This window comes from Megascapheus bottae, chromosome 15, assembly GCF_031878675.1.
Source record: "Megascapheus bottae isolate mThoBot1 chromosome 15, mThoBot2.hap1, whole genome shotgun sequence".
Taxonomy (NCBI): domain Eukaryota; kingdom Metazoa; phylum Chordata; class Mammalia; order Rodentia; family Geomyidae; genus Megascapheus; species Megascapheus bottae.
The window spans coordinates 38,267,564-38,280,996 of record NC_143523.1 but is presented as its reverse complement, the minus strand read 5'-3'; the positions used below and the strand labels follow the sequence as shown (position 1 = coordinate 38,280,996).

The 13,433-nt window shown below is 41.2% G+C and overlaps 1 protein-coding gene across 1 annotated transcript in view; it reads right to left on the bottom strand.

The window, feature by feature from the left end:
• The window catches only part of Arid5b (AT-rich interaction domain 5B), a 181,294-nt gene extending 168,139 nt beyond the window's left edge, over window positions 1-13,155 (bottom strand). Inside the window, exons 1-2 of the mRNA XM_090346390.1 lie at window positions 13,095-13,155; window positions 12,334-12,588 (exon numbers count right to left, since the gene is read on the bottom strand). Coding sequence (XP_090202516.1) covers window positions 12,334-12,588; window positions 13,095-13,115 — 276 coding nt within the window. The 5' untranslated portion in view covers window positions 13,116-13,155. The remainder of the gene's footprint in view (window positions 1-12,333; window positions 12,589-13,094) is intronic.
• Window positions 13,156-13,433: the final 278 nt, after the last annotated feature.

The window sequence follows — 13,433 nt, the reverse complement described above, 5'->3', positions numbered from 1 at the left end:
ATGACATTTCTTTCAAAGTGGCTCCTCAGACTTTCCCAAGATGATCAGGTACCCTGTCCTAGACATCTGTATTTTCCTTTCATCATTCTGAACTTGCCACAGAATGGATCCTCTTTTTGGAAATAATTCAATTAAATGTGTGTGAGCTCTCTATGCTCCATAGGGCAGAATCTGCCTGCTTCTCCATGGCCCATCACTAGGTTTCACATGTAAGACAATTTTATACTTTAGAGGTGAAGAGGTAAAGATTCCTCTCTTCTGAAATGTGAGAAACATCCCAACCAGAGCCCCAGGGTCCTTTATATTTTATTATGCACGTGCACAGTATTACTACTGACTGATATATCAGTCAACTATCAATCTGACCCTGAGCTCTTTTTGCTCAAGGTAAGTGCTCTACCACTTTGAGTCATCACACCACTTCTAGTTTTCTGGTGGTTAATTGGAAATAGGAGTCTTTCACAGACTTTCTTGCTGGAGTTGGCTTCAAACCAAGATCCTCAGCTATCAGCCTCCTGAATAGCTAGGATTAGAGGCATGAGCCACCCCACACAAATTCTTATTCCTTAAAATAGGAGCTAAGCTCTATGAGAATACTTATATTCCTTATTATCTTAACTCTAGCACAAAAAACTGAATACATAGTAGGCACTCCATCACGAGACTTCTGAATGAATGGAGCATGTTGGAAGAAATGCCATTTCCATTTATCACCAAGATTGGCACCTTTAGAAAACCTTATATTGGGCTGATATAAGTACCCCTACCAGAGGATTCTCTGAACTTTAGGTTTAGGAAAGAGTGAGGAAATGAAGGATAGGTCCAGCTGGGAACCCTGAATATCAAGCCTAGTTTCTGCAGATATAGGCCTTCCAGCCCATATCTTCTCATCTAAATTAAGTCTATACCCTCCATTAGGGATTCCACAATTCTTTCTTTTCAAGTGCTGTTGTTTAGGGCCAGGAGTTTGGCCTAGTGGTAGAGTGCTTGCCTAGCATGCACAAAGACCCAGGTTTGATTCCTCGGTACCACATACATAGAAAAAAGCCAGGAGTGATGTTGTGGCTCAAGCAGTATAGCTCTAACCTTGAGAAAGTCCAAGGACAGTGCTCAGGCCCTGAGCCCAAACCCAGGACTGTCAAAAAAAAAAAGTGCTGTTGTTTAGGGACACCATCCATTGGTATAAGACAATACTGAAATGACCTGCCCTGATATGCCAATGTGATACAACTACCTATTCTAAAAGAATAGTCACTTCCCCAAAACAGCTGACTAAACTGTTGTATAAAGATATTGGGTTCTATCTAGTTCTACCTCAATCACTTGTTAGCTCTGAGTATGCATCTAAGACATGTACATTCTAGCTTTTCAGATGTGTATTTGTGAAATACAGGCAGATAGAAACATTTTGTTCAATCCTGTATGTTCTATAAGTGTATCAAAATATCCATGGCAAATTAGACCTGAACACGAATAAAACAAAAAAAAATGAACTTAGAGCACTTTTCAGGATTATTTTTATCAACAATACCAAAGGACCCCAGACAAATTATACCTAAACCAAAAATGTCTATGGATGGCACAGTGAAAGAGATCAGTTTCATCAAAGCATAAGCCATTGCTCCAGCCAGTAGCAGGTCTGAAAAATGTTATTGTTGACCTTCACTTCTTGATCTTCGTCTTCTAACATCAGCCTAGTTATTTCAAAATGCAAACATCTGACCAGCTAATGTTAGATAGTCACAGTAAAATGAATTAACTAACTAAAGTCCTAAGATGATTATCATTTTAAAAAGCCTAAAAACTTAGTGAGTGAGGTCATTTGTATTCCCTGATACAATATGTGGCCAATTTGCTTTTTTTTTTTTTTATAAAAAAAAAAGTTTAAATTTCTAATTTTTTCTCTGGGATATTTATCAAGTTATACTAACGTATATTAAAACTACATTTTAAATACAGTTTTTATACAAGTATCTTTTTTGTCTCATGGTGGAATGTTTTTTACAACTTGCTTTATTTCTAATGATATTCTGAACAGAACTCTAGCTAGATAATAACAAGCAAAGGGAAAACAATATTCTGTCAAAACTGCTTCCATCTAACATTCCATAGAGAGCCTAGGGCAAGCCTTGTGACAAGCAGCTCAGTGATGACTTGGTCTGTTATCTCTTCAGCATCAGAGCCCTAGGAGGGGTACTGTGACAAAACACACACATACACACGTACGTGTGTCTATATGTATATGTACACACATTACTTCATTTTTTATTTTCTCCAGACTTGAGGTATCATTGCAAATAATATATATATATGTAAGATGTACAGTGTGATGCTTTGATATACTGTGAAATGTTCAGTAACACCTCTGACCTCACATAGTTACCATTGGTGGGGGGGTCCATCACAACATAAAATATATATCATACAGTATATAATTTCAAACATATCAGACAGTATCATTAGCCATGGTTCCACCTGTGAGATCTCAGACCTCACCTACAACTGAAAGTTTGTGAGTGACCCCCACATCACTATAGCCCCCACAGCTTTTATAAACATATTTTAAATGTATTTCCCCTTAAAAAAGAATACACAGAATTATTGAGTTTAAATTATGTGCACTCAGTTCTTTGTCTCTAGTCATACTGTGTTCTTTTGTGCTGGTGAAACAACATGTGCTTTAATTAGCAAATATCTGTAAATAATTTACTTGCTTTTCAAACACAACAGAACAATGGGGTCAGTTTTCACATGCATTCACCAAGCATGCATCCTGGATCTTAAGCCCGACTCTCCTATTGTTCAATAACTATATCAAGCTGTCTTTCTTCTCACTGCCCTCTTTGGTGGAGGCTTGAGGGGGAGGGAGAAGAGGTTGAGAAAACTGGAATCTCAAAGTTCTGGTAATAACATCCCATGTTTGCAAGCTCCTAGAAAGCAAGTACAGTGCTTTGCACAGCCTGATATCACAAACTCCTGCCATCGCAAACCCTGGCACCTTCTCCAAGGAATAAGGCAGTGTGCCAAGGGTGAAGGGTATCACAATGATGGCCAAGAATGTGGGTACTCTTCTCGATTCTTTGCCTCCAAATCCCTACCATATAAGCTAAAAAGAAAATCCAGGAGACACGATTATTTGAGGCGTTATGAATCACCGAGTGTCCTCTAGGCACTGCAGGGTTAAAAACTGGGCTCCTTGTATGTAGTGCAAAGAAAGATGTTAAATCAAATGAGAATGACTGTTCTAGGACTGGAGGCACTATTATTTTGAATAAGATTGAAGAGGCCAGAAAAAGCAATTCAAAAACATTTCAATTATGTATTTCCCAGAACTACATCTTTGAGCAACTAATGCAAATGTTACCACCACAATAAAACTTCTTCCCACATAAAAGCATATAAAACAGGTTGAACAGCATATACTTTATATATCATATGCATATTTTGACTATTAATAAAAAATTCAAAAATCTATGTATGCTTTACTCTCCTAAGCAATACAGTAATTATGATTAAGGGACAAGCAGTACAAAAAAAGAGGCAATTTATCTTACTCGTGCTCAGGAATACTATTGTGTAACTAAGCAACTAAAGACAAAATATGGTCTAATTAATTCACTCCTATGCTTATTTAAAAGACACAATTAGAACATTTTTATTTTCCAGCTTGCACAGTAGCTCAACATGCTTGAGGGTATAGAAAGCAAAGCCTATTATTCTCAAAGACAAGAGTTTAATGTTTAGTGCCACTGATCGGGCTTTGGAGCTCAACATAAGGAAAAGGGGGTGTTACATAGCTTTGTGTGTTAGGAGTCGTGAGAAAAAAAAGGAGGATAGTGTTTATGGGGTCACTAGATTAACTAGCAACATGTGTCCTCTGCCACCTATTCTTACTGGGGCACAAGGACGGAGATGGTCTGCCGTCGAGGGTCCTGTGTACAGGATATCTGCCCCTGTGACTGTACACAGCCCCAAAGAGCCTAACGAAAATTCGCAGGATTAAACCAGCCATCCTAGTCTGCATGATAAATGTCAAATATCCATCTTTAACGCTGCTAACAGTGCATCTCATTTTAAAAGCAGAATTAATTTACACAAGTGTGTGCGGGAGATGGATGCCATTAGCATGATTCTAAAGCACCCTTTCAATCATTATCATCCTCTGCATGTTTGAAATGTGATGTTGATATGGACATTCCTAGTCCAGCTTGCGATTGAGGCCTTCTGAAGGCCAAAGCACGGGTTCTAATCTTCAGTGAGACAGCAAGGGTAACTAATGATAACAGTAACGGCCCAGAAATACCTATCCTTGCACAAGGGCACAGGCGCAGATTCTGGAAGGAACACAGGAATCCCTGACCATACCTCTGAGAAGCGAATGCATCCTTAAGCCAGCAATCGATCAATTTGTTTTAAATCTCTTTAAAAGCCAAGCCAACGAAGTAGTCATTAGCTACAATATTATTCTGAGGAGAAGATGGCAAATATCCAACCACTCTGGCTATAAAAAATAAATGACAAGCGAATGTATTTGATTTGAGCAATTATATTCTGGATATTGGTTAAAACTAGACTTTGATAAATGAGCTTGAGCCATGTATCACTAGATGCCACTATGAACAATGGTGTGCTTTATTAATAATTAATAGCGAAGTATTTACATGTGTGGACTCTTGTACTTCATAAAAAATAACATTTCCTTAGCATGTGCCTGACAATCTAAATGTCAAGAGAGGTTTTAATTGCTTACAATTTTGAGTCAATTAAACATGGGGCTTAGTTAAGACCATGGGGCCGAAACATACTCTGGAAATTCAAGTGACTCTTCTTTGTATAAGTCTAGGTTTCACAGGTGCCATCCAAAAGCCCTGTATTTTAGTAACCTGGTTGATATCAAATGAAAAAGTAACACTACAGATAGATTGTGGCTACCCACTCACTCCCCAATAATTCACTCATTTACTTGGGTGAGTTGTCCTAAAAGCATTAGTTCATATGTTTTCCCATACAATGGTGCAAAAAGGCTAAACATTTTTGAAGAGAAGGAAAAGTGTGTGAGGGTTGCTAGACAAGTCCACAAGAGAGTGACTCATGAATCTCCCTCTGGCACAAAGAAATTGGACTATGCTTAAAGATGGCAGGCTGTGGGCAAAAAGATATCTAACTACATTGTACAGGCATTCAGTACTCACTGAATACTCTGGGGCCCATAGAACAGAGCAAGGCAAAGGAAGAGAAGTCTGCTAACTCAGGTAACTATTTACTCAGGTAAATAAGGAAGGATATGTCAGGTTTGTACAAGGTGAACAGCCAGCCCTAGACTGTGGATACCCTAAAAGTAGGGCTCCTTGGTCATGATGCATACCAGAACTAAAACAGGTTTGGTCACACAGTAGGCACTTTATCTATGTGTATCCAGTGAAAGAGAATTCAAGATGAAGTCAGTACTTTCTAGTTTCCAACAAGATAATGAAAGGTTGCAAGTAAACAGTGATCTTAATGAATTGGGAACCATTCCCTTTACCATTGTAGTCAAGTGTTTAGCACGAACTAGGCTGTGAATCAACATCTGAGGAATCAAAGGAATTTTTTTCCAACATGCCAATTGTGAACTTCATATATACATAGATATATAGATCAAGATATAACTTGTCAGTGCGATTTACACACATGTTACATAGCATCTAATATGGTTTTGCCCTTTTAAACATGTGTTGATATCATCCTTTATTAAGATGGATAAACTTCGTAAGGAAAAGAGCCAAATCACCAACTGTTTCGCATCCATCTCTTTACCTAGCAGCATGCTGAACACACCATCAGCACTCAACAAGTAGGGTTTTCTTTTCTTTTTTAATTAACTCAAGATAGACAGCATTAGTATCTGCTAGTATTTAGATTTATCCATCAAGATATATTTTTCTCATCCTCAAATGTTAACATAATAAACGTCATACTGGAACAATGTTTTGTACATGTAAATACTAATGACATAATATTTTGTTAAATTATTTCCTCTAAGTTTTTGTTTTTTAGGCTTTGGATCTTGAACTCAGGACCTGAGTTTTGTATGTCAAGGCTGGTGCTCTATCACTTGAGCCACAGCTCCAATTCTAGATTTTTGCTGGTTAACTGGAAATAAGCTTCCTCATAGACTTTCCTGCCTTTGATAACTTTGAACCACTATGTTCCTCCTTAGCTTTCTGTGGAGCTAGGATTACGGAGCATAGTCACTGATGCCTGGCTATTTGCTTTATTAAACTTCTCTAAACCCAGAACAGAAAGCTACAGTTCAATGGTAGAGCATGTGCTCAGCATGTGTGTCCCTTGGGTTCAATCCCTTTCCCTAAGGGGATGGAGGGGAGGAGAAAGAGGAGGAGCAGAAAGAACAAGAGTTAGGTAGGAAGAGAGGAAGGAAAGAAACAGGTATATAGTCACATATCTTTTTTCAGATCAACTCCATGAGCCAGAGGTCAGAAAACATTTTCTGTATTCAGTCCCCATAGTAAATATTTCCACTTTACTGGTCATATGTTAATGATCAAAAAACTACTAACTCTGCTGCTGTAGCATAAGAGCTATAAACAATGCATAAACAAAATTGGTGTGGCTACATTCCAATAAAACTTTATTTACAGAAACATACACTGGCCCAGATTTGGCCCTGAAGGCCTTAGTTGGCTAACACTTGTCACAGTTTAATGAATTCTGTGTCATTCTTTCAGTCTTATCCTAGTTTTAAAAACCTTGTCAGGCAGAGGATAAAGATGAGTTTTAAGTGATTACTAACAATACATAATCTTGCATACAATTGCAACTGTTGAGTCTTCACAGATACTAGGTTATATGTCAAAACTTTTTGTTCTTAGAAAGAATCATTCTCACAGAGTAGAGATCACCAAATCCATTGAGGTTCAGAAAAATTAAAACAGAGCCTAAATCAGGAAGTCAGTTAAGGTGGATCAGAAATCTCTAAAAACTCAACTTATGGAAACAAACTAAAAACAAGGTCCATACAAAAGATGAGAAAAGCACTGTCTTGAATCCAAAACCAGTCTTCCTGTGCCCAGATAATCTTTAAAAAAATCTTGCTGATCCAGTTACCAGCATACTTTAGCAGCAAAATTTAAATTCTTCAGGAGCTATTTTGGTGATAGAGGCAAGCCCCCAAAACAGAGAAAAGATAGTCTGAGTTGAAGGAGCCTGGAAGTCTGTATGAGGTAGTAAACTAAGTCAGGCACCACCTTCTCACAGGGAAAGTTTTCTTCAATAAGGTCCAATTTCAGTGAAAACAATAATAGTAATGGTGATGATGATGATAAAGACAATCCATTACTGATGAAGTATATACTATGAATCAACTTCGATTTTGTGTACCTTTCATGTATTCACTCATGTAACCTTTAAATCCATTCAAGGAAATACTTTATTTCCATTTTTCAGATGAAAAATTTGGTGTCCAGAGGATGATTCCAGACTTGCCCCAAGTCATACAGCTAGTTCAAAATGTTTAAAACTTAAAATCCTGAACCTAATCCCAGCGATTCCAGTGAGGTTACTCTCAATAACTCTTCAACCTGTAACTGGATGGTTATTCATGGTTTATACTGGATGGCATAGTGGTGATATGTTAAGTCATAGTGGAGTTAGGTGGTGGTAAGTAAATGTTACTAGAAATCTTGAGTGATACCCAGTGATGTTGGCTCTTGACTTGTTGACGTTATTATCCCCAGCCATCCAGTCACAGTTCCAGCTGACCAGCAAGCCATTGGGTAGAACCCAGACCCTTGCTGGGAAGGCTAAATTCCAAGCTTGCACATCCATCTATTTTAAGAGAGTATATTGCCAATAGATTAAGTGCTTGGCAATTTGAAAATGAATGTAATTGGATGTGACCCAGTAACAGAACCCATTACAGGCCTACTTTGCCATTTTCTTTCTCTGAAGAGCTACTGGCTCGATATGGCAACTGTGGGTAATTACTAAAGAGACTTAAGTCCTTGCATATAGCCCTGGTAGTCACTTTCATAGTAGTTTAAGGCATAAACTACTTCCACATAGACATTAAAGTTGTCATGATCTGGTATAGTTTATCAAGACACCAGAATGTAGAACAAAGACTACTATAATCATAACCCCCTTATATTTAAGCGCTTTACAAGATAAAGCCCATTTACCTACATAAAGCCTTGATCTTTACAACAATTCAGTCATGCTAAGGATTGCTCCCATGTTGCAGCAGAAGAAACTGAGGTTCAAATAATTTAGGATTGTGTAAGGCCAAGTAAGCAGTTATGTAACACATTCAAAATGTGCCTCTTTATGAGAGGCTTGTTTCACTTGCCAGCATGATAAGCAGATGATGACAATACTGGATATAAGCATGCAAAGAGCATGAAGGCTATTAAGACTAATCAGCATTAATAATGTCTAATGATTATTAAAATAATAAAGATATTAAAATATTACGATTAAAATATTGCTAATAGACAATTGCCTAGAAGTATGTAGAGTAAGAATGCTTATTTTACTCCTCAAATATTGATTTGCACAGGGGCTGTTCACCTCAGTACATGTGTCTAGAATCAAAATGTAATCAGTTCAAACTCTGATTTCAGGATGGGTTGGGTGTCGAAACAACCTTCAAGTTAAAAGAGGGATGGGTGCTTCCTGGCAACCTATGACAAGACACATGATCTTTCCCCAGTCTATGTGCCTATCTGTGAGCTGGGTATACAAAATCCTGCCTTCCTCATCCTCCTACAATGATTGTAAGGATCAATGAGAAAATAATTCAGGGAAAAAAAAAACCTTCTGCAAATTATAGCAAACCACACAGGGACGCTGTTTCTAAACTTGCACAATGATCGTTTTCCTGCTTTTAGAACTGACGTCTTTTACATTTCAAGAAATCATTTTTCAAAAAGGCAGAATGAATCTTATAAAAAAAATAAACAAAACCCCCAAAAGCATACTAATTGAGTCCTGGCTATCCTTTGAGATGGATGCTGATGTCAGCTCAATCAAGAAATTATTAACCTCCATTTGCTTACTTAAAATAAACTGCATTGGCTGATTAAATGTGCTGAACATTTTCTCCAAGTAACACTGTGTATATCACCAAGAAACCCTTCTGTTTCTGTTCCACATTGCAAATGCATCATTCAGAACTCTTTAAAAATCAATAATAAAAAACCATCTGAATGTATATAAACAGGTTAATGGAGACAATGAAAACAAAGCAAATTTCTTAATGAGAGGTCCCTGTTATCCCCTCTATCTGTCAGCGGTAAAGGCTGGTTCCTGTTACCCCACCTCCAGAGGAGAGGGCTTGCTGCTTGCTGCTATTCTGCTAATGAATGACTAACTTGGGGGGGGGGGTAGAAATGACATCACCAGAGTAGAAAACCGATCTGCACTGGGAAACTTTCTACCTGCTTTACATTTGTCATAATTATTTTGCACAATGCAGTCTGCATTTGCATAATTTTGAGGCGTGTCATTATCGCAATTGAAAATTGTTTTAATATGGCTGAATAATTCACAATGACATCAGCCAAAGTCCTAATGAAATATACAAGTATAATCATACAGCTAATTACCAGCCGTGTTAGCATTAAAAAACAAATCATGCATAATATTAGACGATGTATATGCAGCTGAGGATTATAAATAGAGCCATCTCCCTCCCCCAAGCCCCTAGAGTTTACTTTTAAATGGCAAGATTAATTTTCCCAGGTATGCCTCATATAACAGTGACGAAATGCACAGATCGTTACAATGGTTCACTTCCAATTCCCTAAAATCAACAATTAAAAAGAGGTCGTGTATTTGAATATGTATCTATTCCCTGCTCATAGTTCTAGCTGATACACTCTCCTGTGAACATAGCTTTTATCCTTAAATCAGAATGGCACCAACAAAAATTAAACTGGACCCAGTTGGGGGTCAACACGAGGTCTGTTAAAAAAATATTCCAATTTCAATTTTCAAAAAAAGAAAAAAATGTGACCACAAAATATCCCGTAAAATACTGAATAATTTCCTTCTGGGTTTAGTCAGAAGTCTATTAGGCACCAGCTCTTTTCTGGATATTTAATCCTTCCCTTTTCCAGATCACAGGCCATGTTGAAGTAATAAATTTGAAAAGCAAATAATAAGAAATCGGGAGGAGGAGGAGGGGGCGGGGGGAGGAAGACAGCTGCGCAGGAAAGTTGGGTCGGGGGAGGGGGCCGAGCGAGACCTTGGGAAGGGGAAAGAGCTCAACCTGTTGGTAGGCTGCAGGATTTTTCACAGTTATTTCCAAACAACACCTTTGTAAAATTGCAGGCGATCGTTGGGAAATACGAATGTTTAAAACCCAAAGCTGTGCGGGGGGGGGGGGGGAGGAGGGGGGGGTGGCGGGAAGGGGGGAGGAGGGGAGAAGAGGGCGGGGGAGGGGTGTGTGCGGGGGAGGTGGGAGGAGCTTATTTCGGAAAAGGCAGATTGGAGGCGAGCATTTTTTTTTCTTTTTCTTTTTCTTTTTTTGAGGAACTCCAGTAATTAACAGGCAGAAACCTGATGGGTCCAACGATCCCCGGGAGAGGGAGTGAGCTGGCGAGGCCAAAAGTACAATCAACTCCATCAGATCCAGGAATTCTGGAAAGAGTGGCAGCTCGGGGCCCCAGGAGGAGTTAAAGGGAGGAGGGGGGGGGCTGGGGTGGGGGGGGGGAGTGGGAATCATTCATTTAACAGCAACAACAAAAAAAATCCTCGGACCTACCTCGAAAGCTCGCGCGAGCCTGGCGCCGAGCTAGCTAACCCTCCAATAATACTAATACTAATACTAATACTAATAATAATGATGATAAAGTCTGAGTTTGCTTACCCTGCTTCTCGCCTGGGCAACACAAAAGCCTGAACCGGGCGGCGGGGCTCCCTCCCTCCCTCCACCCCCCCCACCGCGGCGCCCCAGACACCCCCAAAGAGTCCCCCCCACCACAGAAGGTGGGTACCGCGGCGCTGAGGGCGGACAGCTGACACGGGGGGAGGTAACCCGCGGAACGGAGGTCACCCCGGGAACCACAGCCCCCTCCCCTCCCAGGGCACAGGCCACCTCTCCCCCCACCCCCACCCTCGACCCCAGCCCCGAGCCCGGTGACTGCGGGCTCACCTCCTGCGTCCTCCCGGGAACGCGGCGTGCGCCCGGGCGAGCCGCCCTGAAACGTGCCGGGAGGCTCGGGTCCCTTCCCCGCTCCCTCCCCCGGAGCGCAGTCTGGGCACCCCGGACTGGGCGTGTGTGGGGAGGGGAGGGGGCAGAGGGAAGAGGGGGGAAGCCGCCGGGGGGGGGCAGTGGGCGCGAGAGCACAGCCCACCCCCCCTCCGGTCTGCCCTTCCTCGAGTCCCCCTCTACCCCCCCCACACCCCGTCCCACACACACACCCCTAAAAAAGAACGATCGCGCAGGAAGACGTCCACTTTGCGTGGAGTAATTGAAAACTAGAACATCAAATGGCTCGGCGGGGCGGGGGGTGGGGGGTAGAGGGGGGGGTGGGACGGGAAGGAGGTGGGGGGGGAGTGGGCGAGAGATAGTTGTTAATGCTTAACGTGTTTGTGCGGGTTACACGACCGCTTTGAAATCCGCCCGGGCAGATCTGCAAGTTATTTGAATGTATTATTCCAGTACCTGTCATTTATCACTTTATTCAACACGTCTTGGCCAACTCAATAGCTTTTGATCTCATTTCTGCCTCCATTTCGTAATTTCCGCCCTCTTAAACATATCAAATACTTACTTTAAAAAAAAAAAAAGGAAAAGAAAAGAAAAGAAAATGTGAACCATCTCGAAACCCACCGAAAGAAAACCTCTCCAGCCCCGACCATGCCAGACATGAAGATACATTTTAAAAAGGCCAAAAAAATTATACACACACACACATACTCTCTCTCACACACACACACACACACACACACACATCGCATGTGATGTTCAAGCAGTAGTAAGAGACTCAGCACACACACACACACACACACACACACACACACACACACACCCTTGAACAAAACCCAGGCGAACAAGTTATCTGATCTTGACTAAAATCAGTTGGATCCTCTTTGTAACGCTGACAGCCAAACTCTGACAATGGCAAAATACTCCAGCCCCAGCTAGTGGCGCTACCCCTTTAAAAAAAAAAAAAAAAAAAAAAAAAAAAAAGAGTCGATCCAGCTCGCCTGCAGAAGTGAATACAGTATTTTCAAGCTTGCCCAGTAATAAGCATTACTAGGGGATAGGAAAAAATAATCATAAGAAGAAGAAGACAGACAGAAGGAAAGGGGGAGAGCCCGGTTTACCACCTCGCCATGGTCGGTATTTCTGCCCTGGGGAGTGTCTTCGGGAAGGAAATAAAGTTTAGAGCTGGATAAAAGTTGCCGGCTGGTCCGTTCTTCCCATAACAGCTGGAGCTCCGCGATGCAGATCGGATCCTTTGGCGTACATCTTACAAAGAAAAAGTCGCCAAGGGACAAAATTCTTGGTCTGCCTTCAAGGTGGAATTGAAAAGCCTTGTAGAAAATGTAAGGTCCGTGCAAGCCACACGGTGAGCCGACCCACTGCAGGGGGGGGGGGGGGGGGAAGAAAGGCACCGAATAAATAATGTAGCCAGGAGAAATACAAACATCTATTCCCAGACAGATTTACACACAGACACCCGCACTCTTAATACAGTCGAACCCACAGATATAACACAGGGTGGGAGGGTGGGGGGGGTGAGAAAAAAAACGTCAGAACCCACAAAATTTCTGCCTCCCTTGAAATAAAATAATTTTCTTTTTTAAAAAAGAAAAGAAATTAAAAAAAAAACCCTCCGGATTCCCCTTCCCAGACCTACCTCTTCCCCTCCTCCCCTTAAGAGGCGGTAAAATTACATTATGTATTTATGATCAGTGCGAGGATTTTTTTTTAAACAATAAAAATTATTTTGGGGGGGATGTAGAGGGTAAAAGTTTGGTGAAAAGTTTGTGGGGGGTGTGGGTGGGTGTAAAGGTGTGGGTGAGTTGGGGGGGCTGGGGGTGCCGGGGGGGTGCTGGGAGCGGAGGAGCGGAGGAGAGCGAAATACCTGGAGTGAGTTGGGCTCCATCTCGACGTTCTGAATTGATTGAACTCAACATTCTCTCCAAACTTGTTGGCTTGAATGGATTGCATCAGGTCCTGGCAGGGAAAAACATTCTCTGCCTTCAGCCGGCGTAATGTCTCAATATAAAACTCAGCTCCTGGCTCGCTTTCGGCACCAAAATGATGGAAAATGTATCCTAATATTTCTCCGATGACTCAATTTTCAGCTCCCGTTAAAACTAGGTGGGTTTCTTTCCAAATAGGGGTGGATCAAATTGATAATCGGGAGAAAGGCTCTGTCCGATCTCGGCGGGAAGAGAAGGGATCAAGGCATAAAACGGAC